The 26,762-nt window shown below is 31.7% G+C and overlaps 2 protein-coding genes across 5 annotated transcripts in view; one reads left to right on the top strand and one right to left on the bottom strand.

The window, feature by feature from the left end:
* The first annotated feature begins 30 nt into the window (after positions 1-30).
* Positions 31-18,279, top strand: LOC148619470 (protein transport protein Sec24C-like). Of its 2 annotated transcripts, none has more exons than XM_088579370.1 (23): positions 31-191; positions 835-990; positions 1,238-1,355; positions 1,777-2,065; positions 2,671-2,718; positions 2,968-3,636; positions 4,074-4,182; positions 4,400-4,527; positions 5,290-5,428; positions 5,897-6,012; positions 6,582-6,709; positions 8,087-8,165; positions 8,672-8,784; positions 9,139-9,349; positions 9,867-10,037; positions 10,870-11,112; positions 11,527-11,665; positions 12,134-12,328; positions 13,188-13,291; positions 13,842-13,929; positions 14,450-14,553; positions 15,059-15,148; positions 15,529-18,279. In XM_088579370.1, the coding sequence occupies exons 2-23, from the start codon at positions 849-851 to the stop codon at positions 15,667-15,669; spliced, it is 3,564 nt and encodes a 1,187-aa protein (XP_088435496.1). In that variant the 5' UTR covers positions 31-191; positions 835-848; the 3' UTR covers positions 15,670-18,279. The 2 variants fall into 2 exon arrangements, with proteins under 2 accessions (XP_088435496.1, XP_088435495.1); XM_088579369.1 differs by having other exon boundaries at positions 2,965-3,636.
* A 2,226-nt stretch (positions 18,280-20,505) lies between these two features.
* LOC148619469 (ATPase family AAA domain-containing protein 5-like) overlaps positions 20,506-26,762 on the bottom strand; it is a 31,847-nt gene continuing 25,590 nt past the window's right edge. For all 3 annotated transcript variants that reach the window (XM_088579368.1, XM_088579367.1, XM_088579365.1), the window contains exons 15-18: positions 25,911-26,069; positions 23,255-24,399; positions 22,205-22,363; positions 20,506-21,476 (exon numbers count right to left, since the gene is read on the bottom strand). In XM_088579368.1, the coding sequence (XP_088435494.1) occupies positions 21,398-21,476; positions 22,205-22,363; positions 23,255-24,399; positions 25,911-26,069 (1,542 nt within the window). In that variant the 3' untranslated portion in view covers positions 20,506-21,397. The remainder of the gene's footprint in view (positions 21,477-22,204; positions 22,364-23,254; positions 24,400-25,910; positions 26,070-26,762) is intronic.

Here is a 26,762-nt window from a genome sequence, read left to right as displayed (position 1 = left end):
TGCACTTCTTCCCGTTACGTGGCAGGACTAAGCATGCGCAAATTCCGGAAGTGCTTCATCTGTACGTGGCAGTGAATTTGTGTATTTTGATACGTGTTTCTATATTTTCTGTAAAGATTTTGTTGTGTTATACTGTATATAGTTTTAGTCACTTACTAAAATCAAATATAACGAAAATATTTACTACACTGGTAAGTTTGTTAATCATTGAAATTTCACCTTTCCACTTAACCGGCTTGGTAAATGTCATTATTTTGCTGTCATTCAGTTAAATGACAGATACATGGATGAACGACGAAGTATACTTTAACGTTGGCTAATTAGTTGAATACTTTGAGTTAGAACTTAAATGAATTTAAACCAAAGAATCAGTTATCATACCAAACAGATTTCGTTAATTTGTTGTAAGGATATTTGTATTTCTGTCAAGCTAACCATGCCATGTGGGTGATGTGCATTGTGGATACAGATGCTATTTTGTTGACATGTTGTGTGAATTTTTGATGGGTAGAAGTATACATATGTTGTCAGCTGCTCGTGCAGAAATACATTTTTTTAATGAGGTTCGATGGATTTAAATACAGTTTGCTATATGGGAATGTTTTGTTAATGGTCATGAACATGGTACAAATCATGGCTCTCACTAACTTTTATCTGTTTGACATGTGATCACTGATTTTGTATTATACTTAGTTAGTTAATCAATTTTCTTATTTGTACTTCATCAAATAAATCTTGCCATTCGTATCACAATGTCAGATTTTTACTTGACTAGCGTCAAACTAGAGACTTTTAATATAACCGTCATTGTAATCTATTTATGATATTTTGTAGCATAAAATGAAACAATGAATCCCCAGTTTCCAGGAAGTCAAGGTCAGATGCCTCCTACAGGTTTTGGACAACCACCAGCTGGTCCTGGTCAAAGACCTCAAGGTCCCCCTCCTAACATGTATAATGGTCCAAATCAACAAGTCCAGCCAGGACCAAGTATGTATTATCAAGTAGTCAAGATGGCCCATGTTTGTTAAAAAGTGTAAAAACTATAAATGGCTTTTTTAATGTAATATATCAAGTTATACAAAGAAACATTTCCGTTTTAAATCATACATGTAGATTGTAGTACAGCATAACATCAAGGTAAACAAATATGCACCAATCTCTGGTTATAGTAAACTCTGTAGCTTGGTTTTGCACAAATTTTATTTAAATATGATTAATCTTTTCTAAATTAAAGGTCAATATGGGACAGGACCTCAGAAATTCATAGGAGGTGCACCTCCAATGCAAAATGGACCACAACCTGGACAAGTAATTGGTGGACCGCAGGGGGATTTTAATTATGGAGTTAACAGGTATTGCATTGTCTTTTTGAATGGATACATTTACTTATAAAAGTAAATCAATACTATGGACTTCAGAAATTATATGGACAAAGATGCATATATTTGTAACATTTTTTGTTTTATAAAGGCCCTATTTCGCTCAGCAAAACATTACAGGCTCCACAGTTAAGTACACATTATAGTATGATCAGATGGATGAAAACCAGAATATTTTAAATTTTTAAGGAAACTACGTGTTTTGTCAGATTGGACCGATCATTTAGTAAATGGAACTTAAGATTCTTCTCATAAATAAGACATTAAAAGTTATTTTTTCTAACCATATTTACAAATACAAAGTATCACTGATGTGCTTGAAAGGTATTCACCTGTTAAATAGGAATTTATATAAAAACATTTATGTAATTTTCTGTACAATCCTGTATTACAGAGCCACACCACCTAATATGGGAGCCAGACCACCAGTTGGAATACCTAATATGTCAGGTCAGACTCTACAAAGACCAGGAACCCCTCATGGTGGCCCTGCTGGTCATCCACAGCAACGGCCTGGTTTTCCTTCTCAGCCATCAGGAGTAGCAGGAATGCCACCAGGAGGACAAAGTATGCCAAACCAGAGACCAGGATTTCCACCATCATCGCAACCAAACATGGGAGGTCCTCCTCAAAGACCAGGTTTCCCGCCAGCCCCAGGTCAACCACCAACATCTGCCAGTCAGGTATTTGCTACTACACTTTTATATTTCCATATCTTATCCATTAGTCTCCGGAATGAATAAAAAACCTCGTCTTGTGCATTGTTTATGTTACCTTTAAGTTAAAAGTCCCACTGGCTTCAGCATTCACCGATGGAGACTATAGCTTAGTGTTCATTTTTTTTTTAACTCTTAGAAACATTTTTGAGCTATTTTTTTATGCGAGTGTATCCTCATGGGTTTACAGAATCCACTTTACATTTGCTTCTTTAATTTTTGACAGAATTATGGGTCTAGTCACTGATAGTAAATTTCATGGAATTAACACTTTTCTATACTTTTAATATATTAGTAATTGTTAAGTAGTCAGCAGGTATAATGTATTGCTATGTGCAATATAATGATAATTTTGTTCTTATGAACTCAACTTCAAGTATTGCAGCTCATTATGACACCCCTTGTAAAATGTTTTCTTACCTGTTTTTGTATATCCAAGCAACATGATTTAACTGAATTCTTCTAGACTGGATGATAAGAAACACTGAAATTCTAATCTAAACATCCTATTTAATAAAAGTTACAAATGTACATGTATGTTACCATTGCCTTATCTTTTGTTCTCTTTTCAGTTATCCAATCAGATGGGAGGTATGAACTTGGGTGGACCCAGCCCTCCAGTAAGTTCTATGTAACATATTTTACCATGAGCTAAATGAAATGAACAATACAATTTTTGAAAATCAGTCTTGTCTATATGATGTAGATTATATTTAATACACACCTACCATAATCATGTACAGAAACACAGTACAGATGGTTTATACAATTAAGATACAGTATAAGAATTTTGACCAAGATTCAAAATGGCAAGCATTATTCATTATGAAAAGAAATATTGAATACATTTTTATTTCTTCAACCAGCAGGGTCCTCCAACTGGTCAGTTAAGTGGACCTCCATCAAAACCCCCAATGATGGGACAGCCAAGCTCTACAATTGAATATGGACAGCCACCTAATGCACCCCCTACAAGCAACTATGGTATGCCACCAACAAGTAATATGGGAGGTCCAGGTACATTTGGTATGGCTCCTGTGAAGAGCATGACTGGTCCTCCAAGTGGAGTGGGAATGCCTCCTAGCAATAGTATGAGTGGACCACCACCAAACAGTATGGGAATGCCCCCATCAAGTAACATGGGTGGGCCACCAACCAGTATGGGTATGCCCCCATCTAGTAACGTGGGTGGACCTCCGTCCTCCAGCTATGGAATGCAGCCATCAAGCAGCATGGGTGCACCACCATCTGGCAGTTATGGTATGCCATCTACAAGTCATATGAGTGGACCACCAACAAGTGGCTTTGGAATGCAGCCTGGCAGTAATCTTAGTGGTCCACAGATGGGTGGGCAGCAGATGCCAGGTATGGGTCAGCCTAACTATATGGGAGGTTCTATGCCAGGCCAGGGTGGATTTCCTCCACAACAGTTTCCAGGGCCTGGTCAACAGAGAATGTCTGGTCCTGGAATGGCTGGACCCAATGCCATGCAGCAACCCCAGTCCAAGAAATTAGACCCAGATTCTATGCCTAGTCCAGTAAGTATTTTTAACGTATGCTTTTTTAAAAGCACATTTGATACAGCCATAATCATTTTCGTCTGAAGTGATTGAAATATATATACTTTACCATATTTGGATTAACATTTGGTTTATATATATATGTATCTTGTAAAAGATGTTACTCAATTTTAAAATCTATGTGTACATTGTTTGCCTGAACAGCTCACTCGATATACAGATGCATTACAATACACATTTTGTGTGAAAATTGATTTTACTTTGTCTCTTAGAAATCAATTAATTGTTTATTGCAAGACAGATCAATAAAATTTAACAATGTTGCAGGGCAAAATTTATTATATTTTTCACTTTAATATTAAGCAAACAATTGTGTACTCTTCTTACATGTATGTCCTGTTGTTGTGCAGAGTCTGTAACCCTATAAGAGTTCTTTTTTTTTTAATCTTTCTTAGATTCAAGTGATTGAAGATGACAAATTGAACAGGAGCGGTACTTTTCAGACAACATCAAGAGGCATGGTTCCACCTCTTGTGACAACAAACTTTGTTACTCAAGATCAGGGTATGATTTTTTAAAAAAGAAATGAATATTCCCCTGCATTTTTCATAGAAGTTAAATATGTTTATTAGACATTGTGTGATTTTTGCAGTGAATTTTTTTTTACATATTACTGTCTTGTAGCTACACATTTTCACCTAATTTCACAAGTCTTACTATAAATCATTGGACCTTTGCTAGATTCAAACTCTATTTTATGATGTTGATTTTTGTTTTGCAGGAAATTGTAATCCAGCATTCATGAGATCAACTATGTATAATATACCTTGTACAGCTGATATGATGAAGAGTAGCCACATACCATTTGCTTTGTCTATATGCCCCTTTGCAAAATTGCAAGAAGAAGAGGTAAGGATTAAGATATTTTTATACGACTTCAAAGTCGTAAGTGATAAGTTGTGGTTGTTTAATGGTATCATGTTGTCATCATCGTCCATAGACTTTGAGTTAATAAATCTTAATGAAATTATACCATAAGATGCCATGCCACAATAGAAAGGCTGGGATTAATTTTGGGGATTATGACTTGAAGAAATGAGGGATGAGGAAGAAAAATGGTCCAGAAACAAGTATTGTCCTGCTGTTCCAAAAATATCATGAGTAAAAGTTGATGTATCACTGTGCATTTGTACCACACACCCCAATAGAAAGGCTGGGATTGATTTTAGGGGTTGTGGCTGGAACAATGCTGGAATTAGGGGCCAAAAAGAGGCCACTTCAATTTTTGTCAAATTCATATTTTGTGTCAAGTATTTAATCACAATCAAATTTAGAGCTGTATCAAGCTTGAATTGTGTGTCCATAATTTTTTGCCTCAACTGTTCTAGGTGTGATTTCTACTTTTCTATCCATCTGTGCCCTATGAAGCAGGTTTTTTTTTACAGTATGTCAACAGGATAACTTTATGTTAAAACAAGTTATATATAGCTATAGACTCAAGTACATTTTGAAAAAGCTTAATTAATCAATTCAGGTTGACACAAAAATTCTTGAAAATTTTGTTACTGAAAAAGGTAATACAGCATTATATATTGGGTACTTAAATAGAAAATTATGCATATAAATGCTTCAGAAATTATTCAAAGTTAATTACTCTTATATAAATTACAGAACCCTCCTCCAATAGTCAACATGGGAGAAATAGGTCCTGTTCGATGTAAAAGATGTAAGGCCTACATGGGGCCATTTATGACATTTGTAGATGGTGGAAGACGCTTCCAGTGTGTATTCTGTGGGGCTGCAACTGATGGTAAATATTGAAAATTTTTACTTGCCAAGACTGGTTTAGTCTTGCCTCATGCATCCATTTATTCTGAATACCGGTACTAATGATGAATTAAATTGTCCAAAGCAAGTACATAATATATTGCCCTTTACTTGGATCTTGCCACAACACAGAATGCAGGTTGTCTGCTCAACATTGTATTCATATAATTAAAGATTATGATCAAACTTGTATGTATTTTTTAAAATTTCTATAGCCTCTAGATCTATTTTCAATGAGTACTGTATAGTCAATTATAGTTGTTTAACTGAGGCATTTGACATTGGAATACTGTCTTGTCAGAATGTAAAGAATTAAATGTAATATATACATTACACTACTATTACTCTTCATGGTTGTAAAAAAATGTCTTAACCTGAAATGGGAAAGTTTCTGATTGAAAGTTTTCATAGCTTCTGAAAAAAATGTAATTTTTCATATTAAATCTTTCAGTTCCGCAAGAATACTTCAATCATCTGGACCATACTGGCAGAAGAGTGGATTCTTATGACCGTCCAGAATTCTGCCTAGGTTCTTATGAGTTTGTTGCCACTAAAGATTATTGTAAGGTATGTAAACATTTGTAGCCAGAATTTCACGGAATATATAATGAATAACAGAAATCAACACTGATACATGCATTTCAAACTTTGTGAGCTTTAGTATCTAATTATGTGCATGTAATTTATGCTTCTGTCCCTATCTATGTGTGTGCCTGTCTTATAACTTTTCTGTGGCATAAATTTTGACAACCCTTCATAAGTTTGGTATGTTGCTTCAGCTTGATAAATTGCATCATGTCTGAGATTTTTGAACTGTCTGCTTTCAAATCAATATAATGGATTGTATTGTTTATGATCTCATATTTAATATTCATGTCAAATTTTGGGTTGACAGGAACATCCATGACCTCTGCACATTTTTTCTATATTGAACATGACCAGTGCTCCATGAATGTTCAATGAGAAACTTTTTTTTAATATGTTAGTGACCTAACCACAATTTCATTATCCAATTAAATGAAATTAAATTATAAACCATCAATCATCCTTACCCACCATAAATCAATGAGATTTTGCTAATCCATAATAATTGATGATCTTTAGAAGTAAATATGATATTGTTTTATTTCTTATAGAACTCCTTACTGCCAAAGGAACCAGCCTTTATATTTATGATTGATGTATCATACAACAGTATAAAGAGTGGTCTAGTTAACCTTATATGTGAAAGATTAAAGTCAGACATATTATCTTATTTGCCAAAGTAAGTACAATTTGTAGAGTACTTTAAAGAGCAGTTCTCTGTAAGCATCAAAGTGGTGTGGAAATGCTTTACCACAGAATTTGATGAAATTTGGTATACTGACTAATTAATGCATGTAATGACTAAAAATAGTAAATAATAGTTTCACAATTATTTTGGCTTTTTGAAATGACCATTTTCATCACTTTTATATATACTAATAGCCTCATAATAAAACGCAAGCATCGAACAATTTGTGCATCAAGTACCATCCTTTCTCCACAAAATATGAGAAAATTGAATATGGTATATTTTTTTAGCAAAAAATATTATAATGTAAACGTCGTACCTATAGCAACTACTGCTTAAAAGCTCCATAGAAAAAACTATTCATTTAGCCCTATTTAGGTCACAAATCTTGCGTTGTTCATTGTTAAAACATGTAATCTAAGTGTTAATCCATCTTAATAAAGATATTAATATCTTATTACAATTGAAAATGTCTATCTTATAGTATTTTGGAATCCCTTATTTTAGAATATGTCACACTCTTAATCTGGTTTAATCTGACAAAAAGCAAGTTCTATACTAGCTTTAACAATAACTGAGGTCACTAAATAAATTAACTTAGATGTGTTATGAGTACAGAAGTCTACATCTAGTCATGTTACCACTGAAAAACACTTGAGTTTCGGCGGAAAAATTTAGGTCAACGGTTTCCATAGCTACTGAATGTATGCCAAGAAAATTCATATAACTTTTTTTTCAATAGAGCCATATTATGGGCTTATACACCAATTTGGTGAAAATCTGACACCTATGGTTACCCAGCCTTTACTGATTCATTTGATGCTTACAGAGAACTGTTTGACTAATTTTGTATTGATGTTCAGAACACATTAGGTCAATTGGCAGATTCTGTTTGACCTTTTCAAAAATGATTTAGGAAAGGGAGAACTTAACTTAATATCTTTTAATTTTAAATTTGTGTACATGTGTGTGTGTTTTTTTTTTTCAATAGTTAAAAAAACTGCTATTAATAGAGAGCTGTTTTCAGAATACACATTAAGAAGAAGTTGCAATACTTAAGACAAATACACTGAATCAAATTTACCATTAAAAATGAGTGCCACAAAAATGGGAGGAATGGGATGGTAATCTTAAAGGCTGTCATAATAATGTTTGTACTAGTTTTGCATAGAACTACTTGATAAATTGACATGCTATGGCTCTCAAAATTTAGCATGGTATAAAGTTAATTTTTTCTAATAGTTGCAAAATTTTAAAAAAATGACATAGACCAGAAATTAGCTCTTGGCTAATAAATTATTGCTGCTTTGTCAGTTCATAGAGTTTGTGTATATAATTTTAGAATATTTCACAAATTCTATTCTTTAGGGAAATGGGTGCAGAAGAATCAGAGATTAGAGTCGGTTTTGTAACATATGCAAAGGAAATTCATTTTTACAATGTAAAGGTATGTTTACTAAGAATAATTTCTGATGCCCTTCTTTGTTTTGTTTGTTGTTTTAAACCAATCCTTGATATGTATATTGTGTGGTCCCTGATTTTGTTATTCATTTCTTAGGTAAAAAAAGAAGAACATATATGGTGTAACGTAGTAAATGCATCAGCATATGTCTTAAATCCAAAACTGTAAATACCTTCAGATATCACCAAAGGGTCTTCAACAATTGTAAACACACCTTTAAAGCAAGGCCGTAACAGTAAACAAATAAATGGTAACAGAATGATGACAATTCCTCATAATCGAACGAAAAATTAATATAATGACACAAGGACACATTAATGATCAACATTTCTTGACTGGACATTCTTTGTTTTTTTTTATGAAGAAATGCTATTATGAACCAAAATGATTGAGAAAAAGTTCATTTAAGGAAATTTGTTTTTTAAGTATTGAATTAGAAATTATTCAATGTATTTAATGGAGGCAACATTTTAGATGTTGTTTTATTTCAGGGTAATTTAGCTCAGCCTCAGATGTTAGTAGTATCAGATTTAGAGGATATGTTTGTACCATTGTTAGATGGTTTTCTTGTCAAATTGTCAGAATCTGAAGCTGTAATTGATAGGTATGTAAGTTTTGGTTATATTAGAAAAATATGCCATTTTTTATTTACTTCATTAAAAAAAAAAACCTTTGGCTGAAACAAAAAGCATTTTTATGCATTTTTGTATGTTTTTTTTTTTTGGATAACATTTTTCAATCCACCTCAGGATTGACAATCTGAGGTGGATAAAACAATAATTCTGCATTATTCTTTCTCTGAACTTTCATAAAAATCTATTGAGCTGTAGAAAAGGTTAAGTTAATAATCTTCACGAGAAAGTAAACTTTCAGCTTGTTTTAAATATAGATATAGAATAATTTCAGTTAGTTTGTCTTTTAAAAAAAAATGAAAATGTGTGATGTATTAAAATTTCAGTTTGCTGTCACAAATCCCACAAATGTTTGCTGAATCCAGAGAAACAGAGACAGTTCTTGGTCCAGTTATTCAAGCAGGACTTGATGCTTTAAAATCTGCTGACAGGGCAGGAAAACTGTACATATTTCATACATCATTACCTATAGCAGAAGCTCCTGGTAAACTGAAAAATAGAGATGATAGGAAATTACTTGGCTCTGAAAAAGAAAAGGTAGGATTGAAAGCTGTTGATCTTATACCGAGAAGTTATATTTTATTTGTGAAAGAACCTTTTTCCATGGGTATATCGATATAAAAGCAAAGAAATTTTGACTTTCTGAAGACAAACTTGATTTTCTTCCACTTTAAAATGGGATTCCATTTTTTAAATTTTACGGATTATACCGCTATGATTCTGTTTTTACTGTATATTTTCCAATTTGACCAATTTCCACTTCATTTGTTGACCTTTTGATATCAGGTCTGCTTAGAACACCTGTAGAATTATTTCATATTCTATGAACCTATTCTTAAACTGATTTGTATCCACATTTAGGAGAACTTTCTGACAAAATTGGACTAACATATTAACATAACACAATTAGTACTAGAATATCATTGATCATATGATTAAACAGAGAAAACAAGGTGTTTTGTTGAAACTTTTTGTGTAAAGAATTGTGTATTTTAGTATTCATTTCAGTTTAACTGGTTGTATATGTAACATTTATTCTTTGACTATTTTGTAGACAATATTAACACCACAGAACAATTTTTACACCAAGTTAGGCCAGGATTGTGTAGTGGAGGGATGTAGTGTTGATCTGTTCTTATTTCCTAATTCTTATATTGATGTTGCTACAATAAGTGAAGTCAGTAGACTAACAGGAGGAAGTCTCTATAAGTACAGTTATTTCCAGGTAGGTCCTTTCAAGATTTCACCTAGTATAGTAAGTATTTTAATAATTAAGATTTGACTACTTTGTATTTTTGTATGGATTTCCTAAGGGATATTTTTAAGATGTAGGTGGTAGGCATTGAAGTTTGAATTGACTAGTTTGTATTTTTGTATGGATTTCCTAAGGGATATTTTTAAGCTGTAGGTGGTAGGCATTGAAGTTTGAATTGACTAGTTTGTATTTTGTATGGATTTTATAAGGGATATTTTTAAGCTGTAGGTGGTAGGCATTGAAGTTTGAATTCTGTTTGAATTTTGAAATAACATCTGTCCTAAATTTTTTGTCTTCTTGAACTATGGAGTCCTTCATGGGAATGATTATAATATATTTGTGTGACTTATATCTCTGTCACCCATCAACACTATATTGAAAACTATAAAAGATAAAATGAAACTGTCAGTTGATGAAATGATCCTTATGATGTGTCCTACCAAAGTCTTCGTGAGTCAAAATTGTGGGACATTTCCATGTTGCCTTTCAACAGAGTTTGCGAAAATGGTCGGTCCTGCCAGTCTAGACAGGTAAAATTTGGGTAGGACCAGTATTTTAACCTCTTGTGCTGTTCCCATGACTGACAGCGGTTAAAATGATTTTTTGAAGTCTGATTACATGGGACCAGCAAATTTTCAGTGCGACTGACAAAACATTTGCCTTTGTCAGTCCTATGTCAGACAGCAGAAATTTTTTTTCACGAACTCTGTTTCAAACATTTAACCAGGTGAGCGATTCAGGCACCTGGGAGCCTTTTGTTTCATTTCTTCTCCTTGTATACATCATTTCATTAATGTTTCAGGCTGACATTGATGGAGATAGATTTTTAGATGATTTAAAACGCAATGTACAAAACCAATCTGCATTTGATGCTATACTCAGAGTCAGAACTAGTACAGGTATTCGGCCAGTAGATTTTTATGGGAACTTCTATATGTCTAACACAACGGATGTTGAAATGGCTGCTATCAATAGTGATGATGCCCTTAATGTGGAGATTAAACATGATGACAAACTGTCTGAAGGGGATGGTGCTTATGTACAGGTTAGTTAATGACTTTGTAGTTCAGATATGACTATTATGACAAGTTTTTAAGGAATATTTTTATTTAAATGGTACCAAGTTATAGGTAGATATGCAAGTTATCACTCTGAGCACATACAAAAATACACATGTAGTTACTTAGTCTTTCATATTGGTGATGGTCTGAGGTCAAGGACACTAAATTTCTGACCTAGGACCTTTGAAATTACATTTACTTGGGTCCTGGATCTATAACCCTTTTCAATTAGTACTGGATGGTAGACTTTTGATTTTATCAAAACAATGTAATGACATGAGAAGGATAATTTTGTTTCTTTTCCATTGCTCATAAAGTAAATATTAATTTTCATGATCCTTTAGTCAATTTGCCGCAGTTGTTTTATTCATACATGTTATATTATTTTTTTCTGCCAGGTTGCAGTTCTGTATACATCTGTTAGTGGTCAGAGACGATTAAGAATACATAATCTGTCTTTCAATTGTTGTACTCAAATGGCTGATTTATTCAGGAGTTGTGAACTAGATGCATTAATTAACTTCTATGGTAAACAAGGTATGTAATGTTATTTCTTTCAAGGGCTGTAGAACTTTTTTAAAGTAATTTTTCAAGATTTTGAGATTGAATCAAGCATTAAATTTTTTTGGAAGGGAAGAAGGTTTAAGTAGATTTACATTTAAAGTCTTAAAGTTTAAATTAGAAACACAAAACCATGAGAAAATTAAGTACAGTTTTTAATATGATTGTATATAGCATTAAATGGATGAGAAGATATCTTGACACAAGCATTTTTGAGTAGAAAAGTTGACTCTTATTTTTCACTAGTAAATTGAACACTGATTCTAAAGTATAAAGTTTAAATTTTGCATATTAAACATGATTCAGACATCCTTTAATTAGATAGTGATAGTTTCCTCTGAATAACATACTTACAATTTGAACCGTCTCATGCTTCATGCTCCCATAGACATATAGAATAACACATTTCTCAAATGAATTGATGACATTTTGTTTCAATTTTAGCTATCAAATCCCTGTTGAACAATAACCCATGTCAAGTTAGAGAGAGCATCACCAATGATGTTGCCCATATATTAGCTTGTTATAGAAAGAACTGTGCTAGTCCTTCTTCAGCAGGACAGTTAATATTACCAGAATGTATGAAATTATTACCAGTATATGCAAACTGTATTCTTAAGAGTGATGGATTAAGAGGAGGTAAGTCTTTCTGTCTGTACTCAAATTATTTGAAAGGAGTGGCTTCTGTATTCCAATTACTAGCCTGTCTTTGAGTAAAGCTTCATAGGACGACTTTGAAATATTCTGTTTATATATGCAAAACAGCATGGTGCTGACTGGCAAAGCACAGTTTAGATTTCTTTTAAAAATTATGCACTTTGCTTATTTTTTTAAAGCAATGTAGCACAGTTCTATTACTGAAGATTTCATCGTACTGGATGGCATTCAGTGCTTGATTTCTGTTGCAAACTTTGACAAGTGCCAAAGAAATTTAAATGAATTATTAAAATATTGTATGATAGGTTATTTTGGCAGTTGTAAATTTCCGTGTTTTTGAGGCCATAAAGTATGCCAAAATTTTGGCCATTCTAATTTTGGCTAATATATGCTCTAAGGACCTAAGCTCAAAGTAAATATATTTCGTGGAATTTATTTTGGTGTTTTTAGACAGCACCCCACAAAAAAATTACCTGCTATATGGTAGGTGTTTCTTATTGTGCAATGAAAGTGGCAGTACATGAAATAAATATCACTGTTTAAAAAGAGTATAATTTTCTCTTATAAAGATAAGTAACTTATAGCAAGGTTGAAAATCATGGAAAGTGATGTAACATAGTAATTTGCCTTACAAACTTAACTTCAAGATTTGGTCTACTGAAAGATACCCTCATACCCTCTTTCGCCAGAAAATTCTTTATTTTCTTCCACTTACCTCAGCTCTGTTTATTATTGTCTTTTGATGTTACATACATACTATAGAATAACACTGAACTTTACGATTGGACTTATTATGCTTTAGAATGATAATAAAATTTACTATTGGATTTATTTTTTTCAGGCCAAGAAATATCAACTGATGACAGAAGTTATTTAATGTTTTTAATGAATGCAATGAATGTCAAATTCTCCAGTGTGTTCTTTTATCCAAGAATGTTTCCTGTTGTACGTTAGTTAAAACTTAAAGATTATATTATATAAGATTAAGTACGAAACCAGGCAAAAATCAGGCAGTTCCTATAGTGAAAATAATTTATGGACATAAAATGAGTGTCAGAAAGCTTCCTATTCATTATATAGTGAAGTCAAGAATGGTTCCTTGATCTAGTCTTTTCAGTACATAAACATACATCTGTGGACATGACATCGGCAGATGACATATATTCTTGGCACTGGCGCTGCATAGCTTGAAGAATTACTCAAGTTCAAGAATATTCTCAAATTGTTATGTTTCAAAATCCGAAAGACTTAAGGTTTACCACAAAAGTTGAGAATATCCTAAAAACTAAATTGTAGTATCACTTAAGCATCAATTCACATCACATCATGTTCTAGATGCCTTATTGTTTTAATCTGCATCAGAATTGATCAAGTATAAAAAAATTAAAATGCTGTTATTCGCAGATCTAATTGTTGAAATACTATATTGCAAATGAGATTTAAATAAATAAGACTTAAAACAATTGTTTTGATAAGATTTGATATGTTTTTACAGCATAATTTACCAGATGAAGGACCAGATATGCCTGTCAGTCTCCGGTGTTCAACAGAAAGATTACAAGAAGACGGCGTCTATTTATTAGGTAAGAAAAACATTCAGTAAAATTTACCTAACCCATATTGCTTGTATAAGATGTAATGCATTTGTAAATGAAGTTTACATTAGGCCACACAACAAACAATATCAGAAATTCATTATTAAAGCAATATGGAAAATTATGATTACTAGCCAACAAAATATTTCAGTGATTTAGGTCTAAAAATTCTTTTTATAATTTTTCTGAAAAAAAAATATTTTGATAATTTTATTTTAAAGGTCTTGATACTTGACTATAGAAAACACTAGTATATATCATTTTAACATTTCTTGCTATTGGAGACAATAGATATTGTCAGATATTCTGTGGTCTTCAGGAACCTACTAGATATTTGATCTTCAGGATCAGGACCTGCACAGTTTTTTTAACCCATCAGAATAAAACAATATTGTATGAATAATTGACAGGGTCCACTCTGTTGTCAAGAAATTTTCATTAAATACATCTGCAGAATACATGTACTAAAATTTACATGTTATTATGATTCTGGTTTTTGTTGTTGCAGAAAATGGTTTATCAATGTTTATATGGATTGGGCATAATGTAGACTCTCACTGGGTCCAGCAAGTATTTGGTGTACAGAGTGTAACACAGATTGATATTGATAAGGTAAGATTTTATTACGAATGTTATGGGATAGAATATTTTAATTCTGAATGTATTATAACATCATCTCTGTCAGTTAAATTTCTTGTTCTTGTTGCCATATAAAGTTAGATTTTATGTTAGAGGATAGAATATTTTAGTTATGAATATATTATAACACCATCTCTGTCAGATCAAGTTCTTGTTTTTGTTGTCATAAGGTTAGATTTTATTACAAATGTTATGGGATAGAATATTTTAGTTAATGAATATAACATTATTTCTGCCAGTTCAATTTCTTGGTATTATTACCATGGAAAAACAAAATAAAATGTGATATACACTGAAATAAACTTAAGATTTAACCATCCTTCAATAAATTTTATTGATATTACACACCAATACTAATGATTTCTGGACTACTGAAATAAGGAATGAGAAAACACTGTAAGATAATTGTAGATTATACATATAAATTAATTTCTTAAACATAAATTGATCGTACTAGTAAAACTTAATTGTATTTCAGAGTAAAATTCTGGACCTGGATAACCCAGTCTCTATCAGACTGAAGGAGGTCATTGCTAAAGTGAGATCAGAAAGGACGAGATGTATGAAGGTAGGTCATTGTCCAAAATTTTGAATGTGTTTTTGTTGTTCATTATGAAATTTTGTACACTACAGATACATTAATGGCCTACTAGTAGAAGTATTTACATATCAGTGATATTTAGAATAATACTTGAGGCATCTGATCATCTCTTTAAGTATTAATTAGGATTTCTTTATTGCATTGTTTCTCATATCTGTTTTTTTTTCTCAAACAGCAAGACAAATTTTATCAGTTATTGGTACATTCTGATCACAAGCTTTCTTCACCAAATGTTTAAATTAGTTACACAAACCTTTGTTTATGTGAGTTGATGGAAACCAGTACATTGCCATCATGGGTAATTTCGTATAAATTAATTGCAACTTGTTGTATTTTTATAATTGCAGCTTACAATAGTGAGACAAAGAGACAAGCTAGAGCCCTGGTTTAATCATTTCATGGCTGAAGACAAAGGTGTCAATGGCAGCAGTTCATATGTAGACTTTTTATGTCATATACACAAAGAGATCAGAAACTTATTGAACTGAGCCAGTTGTTTATGTATAACTGTGCATGGACATACAACCAGTTGTCCCCTGTTTCATGCATTTGATCATTTTCATTGTTAGTTAAATGAAGCTGATATTCTATGCATGAAAACATAGGAAATCCTGACCAAAGCTGAGCTCTCAAAAAGCATTCAGGACAGCACAGAGACATATTAGTTCAGCTAGTTGGGTACCAAAGGATAATACATTTTTCTGACTAATCCTTCTCTGTAAACAGACATTTACAATTTACTTTTTTTTTGTTGACAAAAATATAAATAGTGGCAAATCATTTCTGACTTAATAAAAAATTTCATTTTTTTTTTCATTTTGTTTTAATTGCAATTTGTACCTGTATTAGTACAACACATTGAAGAATGTTTATGTGATATATGAAGAGTTTTCATTTTGAAGTCTTCCTGTGATAACCTAGTCAGATGCAAGAATGCAAAAAGTTTTATTGGTCATCGATTAGGAGCTGAGGTTGTAGGAAAATGTGTAGTGCTTAAAATCTTTTTGTTTCTATGGTTACCATTATCAACTAAGGTGCTTAAGTCCTTTAAAAATTATCAACATACATTATTTATTTCATTAGAATAAGATTATTAACAGATTTTACTTTCATCTATTTTAATTAACATTGTAGATTAAATTATAGTCAACTTAATTAATGATAAACTATAAAAGTTGAGAAAAATGGCTATCAACCTTTGTTTTGTTATTTAAAAGATTTTCACATAGTACCTTTTCATTATTTAAAGGCATTATAAGGAAGATGTGAAATCTTGAGAATGGTAGTTGACATACATTGATATGTAAATTTATTCATTGTTATAAAAGGTATATTATACATACATGTAACATGATATTCCGTCTAGGCACCTAACTTTAATCCTACGAAAAATAATAGGAGAGACATGTATATTGTTTCCTCAATTGCTATGTACTGTACATGTGTGAAATCAAAAATTCAACTGTAACTTTAACCTCTGTAGTTTCAGTGATGAATTGTGTTCATACTGTGTTGTATTGATGAGTGTGTCTGTGAACTTGTGAATTGTTTATAGCCAGACTAAGTCTGCTTCCTGTGATACTCTTGAGTAATAAGACCATGGAGATAGCATGTTAGTGTATGCTAATGTATTTCTATGACTAAGTATGAAGGATAACAATGTTCCAAACTTCCCTAGTGTGAAAATGGTTGGTACTAATTAAAACAAGGTCTTTATTGCAATCCTTATGACCTGTGGTGATTTCCATCAATTTTACATGATATTTATTAATTTATTGTGTAGTAGATGAATGGATTCAAAAGATGACATCCAATCATAAGTTATTTTTCTCACACTGTTTACTGTTTATCAGGAATTTGTGAAGGTGTTTTATTTTTGCTTTATTGGAAGTAGGTATTTTACTTGTTTACCCTTTTCCAAATATTTGATGTCCAGTCTAACACAATATACAAATCAATGGAAATGTGAAAGATAAACACATCCAACTTGTCACTACCTAGTTAAAGCCATAAGCTTGAGAATAACCTGGTTTATGTAATATTGAAAGTAAGTTATAATAATGATGGATGATGGATATGTATTGTATGTTTATGTCAATGTATCCACAAAATGAACCATTCATCTTTGGAAGTGCATTATAAATTGTTTAATCAATAACCTTAGGCTAAAGTAAAAAAATGTCTTAGATTCTCATCCCCTCCCAGCCCAATTTTTTCACCCTCCCCAAAAGCTTTATTTTGGTTTTTTTTCCCAATTTTGTTCAATTTCTTTCAAGTCAACATCATTTTCACTTCAATTGATAAAAAATAAACAATAAAATTATGAAAAATGTTGGATGAGAATTTAGGAATTTTTTATGATGGCCTTTTCTTTCCCATTTACAATGGAGAGAAAAATAAACATTTGCTATTTTCATGGCCTTGTCTACTATTTTTGCTAATGGCAATGACCTGAAGAATGCATGATTGTATTAGTTAGATTTTTATATGAATTTGAAATAAAGTGAATAGGTGTATTAGGGATGTGAGAGATTAATTGAATCATTTGGAAGTTCATTATATGCATATCTGACTTAAATTGAACAGTTAAGAAGGCATAATATATAGAGACTGTCTCATTTAGTGCAGGTCTTGCCTTGTCAATTCTGTAGATAATATGGCCAAATCTGTCCTTTCTGAAAAAAAACCATGTGAGTCCATAGATTTTGAAATTTCAAAAAAAAATGTATAATTAATTGTTTTAATACTAAGTTTTAAAAAAAAATTAGAGTAATGAATTAAGTAAATTGTTGTCAAGTATCACAGAAAGTACATAATTAATTTGATCAGGATGAAATGAAAATAACTTTAATATTGAGGCATATTTGCACATTCACATTTTTTATGCATGTGTAGTTTGGTAAGTCAGTTTCATTTCACACTAGAAGGTGCAATTATCTATTTACCTTGGACAACCAATGTTATTTTGACTCTTGTTTGCCAAATAATTTATTGATGGACATTGTTGCTGTATATTGTTATATTTGTGATATAGAAGTGCCGCTTGTGTGAGAGGAAGATGTAAATGATGTGTAAGTGATAATAAAATGATAATCTCATGTTTTATCTCGTCATTATCAGCCGTACACTAAGAGTAAAATCAAGGGAAAGAATGAATTATAAACTGAAAAAGACACACCTCCAACACAGAAGTAAAAAAAAAGAAGAAAATGGATAGGTTCTTGCACAATTCCTTACAGAAAATCTGGGATTTCTTGCACCAGTGTGAAAGGGTTGTGTCCTTTGCACAAGTGAAAAGATGGGGAATTTCCCTCAAAAGTGTAAGAAATCTCTTGTTCCATCAGGAATAAGTGTAGGTACCCATATCTTCAGTAATATGCTGCATTTTATATTTTACCTATAGTCAGGAAGCATGCTTCCTCATTTTGAACAACTGACATTGTGATATTATGTTGCCAAATCACAAATGGTCTGTAATTTCTCCCGTATCCTTGTTTTGATTGGATTATACAATAAGTAAAGAAGAGAACGTGTGACCTTGTCGTACACTATTTGTCTTCCCATGAATACGCCCATTTACAAAAGAAACCAGTGACTTACAAGGGTATGGGTATACAAAAAAAAAAAAGAAATCTCACCAAGAAATAGTGAGAGCATGTACATAGAAAGAACACCACTAAGTTTCAAGTGGAATTAAATTCATATTAAACTAAGGTTTAAAGATAATGTTGTTTATTTTCTTCTTTCATACACATCTATATTAAATGCCTTATTGTACAATAAAATTTCATCAAAATCAACTCAGCGGATATATAGGAGTTTCGCTTGATATATGTGGAAAGGCAGGCTGATTTATATATCTATATATATATATCACTGTTTAACACACCTTTTAGATCTCACTTAAATGAAGGCAACTTCACACTATAATAGGTGTATAAAATAATGATTTTTTTTTGTGAGAGTGACAGACCGCAAGTTATTCACTAAACTTAAATTGTTCTCTTCATGAGGACATTATGTAAATAATATATAGCTAAGAGGGTGATACAGCAGTTTGTTACCCTGAGAAAATTGTCATCCCAAGGGTGACAATGTATTGTCAAGGGGTAACAAACTCTATCAGATATCTATAGGCTATGTTATTTATTTTATCATACTGAATGTTCCATCGTCATTATTTTCCAAGTACTAACAATCAGTTTTGTATGTTTGTCTTTTGTCTTATTTTCTCCATTAAAATGGTTTTGTTTACTTTCAAAATTTCATTCATTTGAAACTGTAAATGTTAACTAGATCACACCCCTTTTGTGACCTTTAACATAAATGTTAATAAGGTGTTTTTTTTTGTTTGTTTGTATACTTGTTGTTTTAAATTTTCTTGTATATAGTTATTTAACCCATTACCACTGGTAAAAAAAAAAAAAAAAAAAAAAAAAAAAAAGGTCAAGGACATTCAACAATGACCAATGACATAAATTCTCATTTGTACACTTTCTTTTCCAGTTCCAACCTCTGTCACTTTTTAATTTGACAATACAATTAGAAATGTTTGGATACAAATTCGTAGTAGATTTGGCATTACAAGTAAAAGAAATAAATATGTCCATTAGTCAATGTTATATCGGTTATTGATATGACTGTCCTTCAAATGCAAAACTGACTGAATTAGTACCTAACTTTTATCGGAACCAGTTTAACTTACCATGACAGGGTAATAGACAAAATAGCCTATCACCCACTGAGCCATGTAATAGAGCAGAACATTACCCTCGTATTGAACCAATCAAAATTCAACAAAATGACATGAAGTAAAGTTAAAAAGAATATCTTAGTATTTGCGTTAACTGATACCTCTATTACCCTTAAAATACTGAGTCCACATTTGTGGATCCAAAATATATTTAAAATTCATAGGATTTTTTTTTCCAATGGGATTTTAAATTACACCGTCATAGCAATATGAGTATACATAATGACTTAAATACATATTTCAAGGTCTTCTATCATAGATCTCTTTTCAAATATATTTTTATAAAATCAACTTTTAAAACCATAAAAAAACAAAAATGTATATTAGTTATCTTTTTTCTTTTCCATTTGTTTATTATTTATCCTACACAAACCAAAGCTTTTTTATTACAGAAAAATATTGACCTCCATTCTTTTCAAGGGAGATAATATTCTTAGGGACATTTAATGAAGCATAGTAATATACTTTGTAGTGATCTTTTAGGTTCTATTAAAAATGTCATAAAAATTAAGTATCTACAGTATGGATAATATGAAAAAAAAAACAAAAAACAAAAAAACAAACAAATTGGTCTATTTCATACTTTATTTTTGTAAGCGGGTTCATTAAATAGTTATTTACAGAAATTCATGAGAACTCATGCATTCCTTAACACATATTTTTAAAACTCCCATAAAAATTTGATAAAATTGTACTAGATATACTGAAAAATCTTTATCCTAGATTCAATCAATAAATTAATGTCTAACAAGCACTTATGTACATAATTAATTGGTATGACTCAAATATCGCTTACATCACTTCATCACAGGGGGAAATTATTTATTTTGCACAAACAAATATCAAACAGTAAAAATCCTAGTTAGTATCATAAAGTACTTGAATATTAAAAAAAAAATCGGTCATCTGATGAGACATTAATGATACCCTGCCAAGTTATTTGGCAATAAAATGAAAAATCAAAACAAAGTTAGAGGCAGCAAAACAATAAAAGTAAGAGGCAGCTGAAGTTCAGAACAGCCTAACATGAAAAACTACTTTTTGGATTACACTGAAAAGTAAAATTTATCTGAATTAAATAACATTTAAAAATCATGCAAAGATTAAATAATGTCTTTCATTTAGTTCAAATGTCATAATCGGAAACCATAAAAAGGGGGATGACAAAGGCAGCAAAACTAAAAAAAAGATCTGCTTTTGCAGAAAAAAAATTATCAGTCCTTTACAGTTTTTTTTTTTAAATAACTGGCAAAAGTGGGGAAAAAATCCCTTCAGTCAAATCAAGATATCACCAGGAAGGACAGACACACATATGTAAAATAAAACTGAGGTTATTACTTAATACCTAGCCGTACATGTGATTGGGTTTTCAAATGTTTTACAAAAAGTACAATTATCAATTAACAGAAATTGCACTAATTCACAAGAAACTTGAGATTAATTGTCCAGAAAGGATTAAATTATCACTGGAAACTAGTCAACAGCACATCCAATGTTGTGTCTTTTAAGTTCAAACCAATGTTGTCAAAGTAGTGATGAAACCTGTAAATTATAATATTAAGTTGTAAACTGTCTTATCAATCTTGTGTCTAATTTACTGCTATTGTCACTTGCATTCACAATGTGTATTGAAATCACACTGTAATGCAAAATTCATATAGCCATCATATGTGAATGATGTTAAAATTGCATTCAGTGTTCGAAACTAGATTTATGATTTCATCACAGACCTACACAAATAGAATGTTACCAATCTGCATTTCTGTTACAAATAAATGTGCAGTACTGATGAATTATAAGTATAGACAATTAAATTTTAGATTTAATACTTTTGTTCAATAAGTAAAGATTTGCTCCTACTCAAACATCAATTTTCAGGGAGAAAAAGGGGGCTCAATTCACCTGTAAATGTACACAATATGCAAAAACACCATAATATATTTTTCTGGTTATGTTAACTTTATTTTGCATCACTAATGATACAGAATATCAATCCACTGATCAATAACTTTAATGTTTATTTGAAAATGGTAAAATCTGTAAATTGGTTAGTGTAAATAACCAAAATTTACTTGTTTTGTGAACACTTTGAGATAAACTCTTATACAGAATGAGTTCTGTGCACATTTTTTGTAAATTTTGGCATTCTATGGCATTTGCAACCCTGTTTTGGTCATTCACTCTTTCCGTATCATTATTCCATAATGATTCAGGTTTCAAGATGTTCACAGGACTGTAGAATATGCATTTTGATACGATAATATAAATACCTTCTTTTGACTTTGGAAATTTCCCTGAGTTTTTCTGCCTTGCTGATATCCCTAAGAACAGGCATATAGTCCATAATGACAGACCGAGAGTGGCAACGTACATTCAAAGGGAGATTACTCATCACATTATTACTGGCCTTCTTTAAGACTAGATTGGTGCTGAAATCAAACATACAGAATATGGTAAAGTAACAGTCTTTGTTATTTTAAATTCTGTAATGGTAATTATTTTAATGATTGTTTTTTTCCTTAACATTTTCATGAGTACTAAGTGCATTTGTAAGTCAATTTACTATAAGCCAAATGAAGAAAATGTGCTAGAACTTAATTTCATGATTAAATACTGATCCTGAAATTCATAAACATAAATACCCTGTTGAAAAAAACATTTCAGTTCATGTAATACAAATTGAAGTTCTTCTTTTAGAATTAGTATAGGTAAAAATTTTTATCATATAATGTACCCATAAAATTACAATCCTCTCTCATTGTATGGTACTTGCAGTGTATTTGTATACATTATAATCAGTAGAAATTTTTAGAGACTGCAATTCTGATCCAGCAAAATACTGATATTGTTTCATATTTTTTGTTTACTAGAACACAAGATATTACACTTTTGAAAACAGTCTTAATACATTCATTCTACATCCTATACAGGGGCGGATTCAGGTGGGGTAGAGGTAGATTTAGGCGGTTTTTGGTTGAAACTTCAATTTCATGCTAATTTTACCACAAAGATATCCACATCTAACCCACTCTAGAAGAATAATTCAAAAATTAAACCTAAAAAAATTTAACCGTGCACCCGCCCTAACCTAAAATCCTGGATCCGCCCCTATTTTGTGCATTTATTACCGCGCCGTTGTCAATTTAGTTAAAAAATGTGATTATGTGAAAAATTCCAACACGTTACAAATTCCACAATGCCAGTTTAAATTATTATATTTTGAAGTCGGTTACATTTTTCGCAATAATCAGAACACTGAAATAATTCTAAATTTTAAGGTAACAAATCAGAATGAACAAGGCTCATCAGGTCTAACTAACCTATTGTTTGCTCTATTAACTAAAGCTCCCTGTGAATTGCTACCAATAGAAGGTATACTTATTGATTCTAAATGCTGATCTTCTATCAACTCCTGGATTTTTTTCTGATTTATACACATTTTATACAAAGCTCGGACTTCGATTTCAGAACAAAGATTATCTTTGTCTATGTGATCCAATGAATGGACAGTGTTTGTATCACATAATGATCGTTTACTGTGTAAAATGAATGAGTTGGATGAGTCAGGCACTTCGGAACTAAGAGTAATGGAATCAATAAATGACATGTTGTCATAAAACTCTGTAAAATTATCAAGTGACTTAATACATGCAACTTTTTCCTGCTTAGATTCTTCCAATTTTGCGTCATCTATTGTTTCTTCCTTAGGAGAATCCAAGAATCCATCATTTGAAGCTTCACTATCATACAAATCAAATGTTCTTATTCTCTTCAACTGTGTCCTCTTTTCCTTAGCTTTCGTTTTTATTGTAGGTGCTGCTGTCTGTCGACTTTTGGCCAAAAGTAAAAGGTCGGTATATGTATTGTACACTATGTTATACATCAACTTCCTGTACTGATCACATGCTTCAGTAACCATGGTAACTATGTCTTCATTTTGACCTTTGACCAGTTGCTTCAACAGGTTGATAACACCCTTTGATTCACCTACACTTAACCCTAAAGAGCTATTAAGGCATGATAAGTGTATCTTGGCCTGCAATGACTCATATTTTACAGACTTTTCAATAGCTGTAAGGAAAGGTTGGGCACTGTTTGAAGACTCATCATCACTTATTATTTGCCTTTTTCTTTTACTCACTGCTGGTTTTAAGGAAATAAAATCATCTTCATCATCATCATCAATCTTTGACTTAAAAGTATCATTTATGTTAGAAAACATGGTCTTTGAAACATCTCTAGAGCAGCTATCTTCACAGATAGGAAGTGGTTTCAACTTGACAGGGGAGATAACTTTCTGATTTTCTTGCACTGTTCCCCCACCTGAATCTACCCAGTATTGAAGTGCAAGTAATAACCTCCTTATATCTCCCTTGAGAACTTTTACTAGAGTCATTATTTCTTCTGAGTTGGTCCTGATTCCCTCTGTCAAACATATCAGCTGTAGATACACTGTAGTTCGTCTCTGAAAGTATCAATACATATCAGTATACAGGTAAACTAACAGCTGTGGACAGTCAAATGATGCAACTGCCCTGCTTTCTTCTGGGTTACTAAAAAAAACCTATGAAAACTAAACTAGAGGCTCTAAAGAGCCTGAATTGCTCACCTGCCATGATTAGCAACATTCTATATTTGTAAAAGTGGACATTTTTTACATTTTTTATTAATATTCCTAATTTTCAAACCTAGAGAACATTCATATCAGTTTTAAGGGGTAAAATGCTAATCCCAGGTAGTGAAAATATATGGTACACAGTGCAAATTGCTGCATTTCCGATTTGGTACATGCTCTGGACCGGAAATAATATTTTTTGGTAGTTCCCCACAAGAAATCTTCAATACAAAGGTTATAATTAAGTTTAATAGCAAAAGGCAACCTTGGATAAAGTGCCATCCCGAGTTAATCAATTCAGATCAAATAAAGATGAAAGATCCCTCTGCTACCTTTCAATCACATGTTTGGAAGTACTTTGGATTCAAATTGATTACGGATGATGAAACAATACCATGAAAATCCATGAGTATAGTTAAATCACATAATGTAAAAATGTATTGTATTGTACTAAATGTAATAGTATCATGTTGAAGTAAAATGATACTTATTGTATCATGAGGTAACTGTATCGTTTCAGCCCTATCAGTTTCCATTGAATTCTGTCCAGAAGTTTTTGAGGAGAAAATGATTGTAAAGTAATAACATAAAAATAGAAAAAAAGATGTCCAAGAAGTGCATTAACTTCAACGTGGCTTTAGAGATTAACATGAAAATTTGACCACAGATAGATCTCACCATTCTGAACACATTTACCCAGCCAGAACAGTGCTAAACCTTACAGTTTTGGAGACATATATGAAAAACTTCTGACTGGCCCCTATGTTCCATTTTTACAAACAGCAGCCATGTTTTTCGACGGATCAAAAATCCTCAGACCAACTCTATGCAGAATACCTTATGAAACACTCATACAAAGTTTGGTTCTAATTGGTCCAATAGTATCCGAGGAGAAGAGTTTTGAAAAATTGTAAACGATGTCAGATGCCAAGTGATGGCAATAGATCACATTGCCTGCCCTGTGGACCAGGTGAGCTGAAAATGAGTGTTCTTCCATCAAGACATACTCTTTTTTTAATTATTATATGTGTAGACTGCTGTATTTCATAACTTTTAAAAAGACAAACACTCACTAAAGGTTTTATTGTTATTCTATTTCACAAAAATTGTCTGGTTTTAAATTTTTTCCTTTCACTTAAACTAGAAAAGATTTTTTTCAATTGGAGCACCTTTAAACACTGGCCTTCTTGCCCAGGACCAATGAATATTTGTTCAGACCAGTAATTTTTTTAAAAAAGAATTTTTATTCCTTTCAAGTAAGAATATTACATTTCTACAGGGTTGGACAAATGGATATCACAGATTCAACTTATGAAAAATGCTGAATAATATTTTATAAAATCCTTAAAGCAATAAATTACCAGAGATGGTGTTTTAAAAAGGAATTGTTCATATTTGCCATCAAACTTTGAAGACAGGGTTACATCATTGGTGGTCAAAACTATTGGTATCTTGGTAGAGTTCATGAAAGACTGGATAGCTGACCAGAATCCTTTATCTTCTTCAAATACCACATCTACCTGTACAAGAAAAAGATATCTTATTTAAAAGAGCAACTTTGGTGAAGTTATGACAGAATAAATTTGACTTTCGTAGTGTGATTTACTGGTCCAATCATGGTTCTACTGGACTTTACCTTCAGAACTTAAGTCTAAGTTCTAAAAAAATACTGGACTTCAGTTCTAGTGAGAAAAAAAATAATATGTTTGGACTATAGAACAGATATACTAAGCAGAAAGGGGAACCACATTCTGAGTATTGCTAACAGCAATATAACATCCTACGCTGGATCACAAACACAGTGCACACTAACAAAGATAACAGGAACATACTATAGTAAATTTGAAATTTGTGCAATGCTGGTATTCTTGCAAAAAAATGTGTATAAGTTGTTATCGAAATAACTAGAATTTGAATTTCAGATTTTTAATAGGAGCTAAGCAAGCTTTTTCTCAATATCAAAAGAATTGAAAGTGTATATGGTTAAAAACTGACAAAATCATCATAAAAAAAAAAAGAATAATGCTATAGATTATCCTTCAGTGATGTAATTATTTCTTTTCTCAAGAGAGTAAAATCTTTAAAATTTCATAATAGAGTGTGAAGAAATAGTTTAAATCAAGAATATTAAAGATAAAGGAGAATTGACTTTTCCTATGGAATCTGCAGAAAACTTTGATTAACTGTGGGAATCTGCTTGCAAAAAATTGACT

The sequence above is a fragment of the Perna viridis genome, chromosome 4, assembly GCF_037379345.1.
Source record: "Perna viridis isolate PV_CMFRI_1.1 ecotype Kerala chromosome 4, ASM3737934v1, whole genome shotgun sequence".
NCBI lineage: Eukaryota > Metazoa > Mollusca > Bivalvia > Mytilida > Mytilidae > Perna > Perna viridis.
The sequence above is the reverse complement of the archived record's forward strand: the minus strand, read 5'-3'. Positions and strand labels throughout refer to the sequence as shown.

What these genes read in the sequence shown, in the direction of transcription:
- LOC148619470 (XM_088579369.1), top strand. Translation starts at nt 849, where the DNA reads ATGAATCCCCAGTTTCCAGGAAGTCAAGGTCAGATGCCTCCTACAGGT. An exon ending in CCACTAAAGATTATTGTAAG is followed by an intron (nt 6,013 to 6,581) that starts GTATGTAAACAT and finishes TATTTCTTATAG; the next exon opens with AACTCCTTACTGCCAAAGGA. An exon ending in TCTGAAGCTGTAATTGATAG is followed by an intron (nt 8,785 to 9,138) that starts GTATGTAAGTTT and finishes TTAAAATTTCAG; the next exon opens with TTTGCTGTCACAAATCCCAC.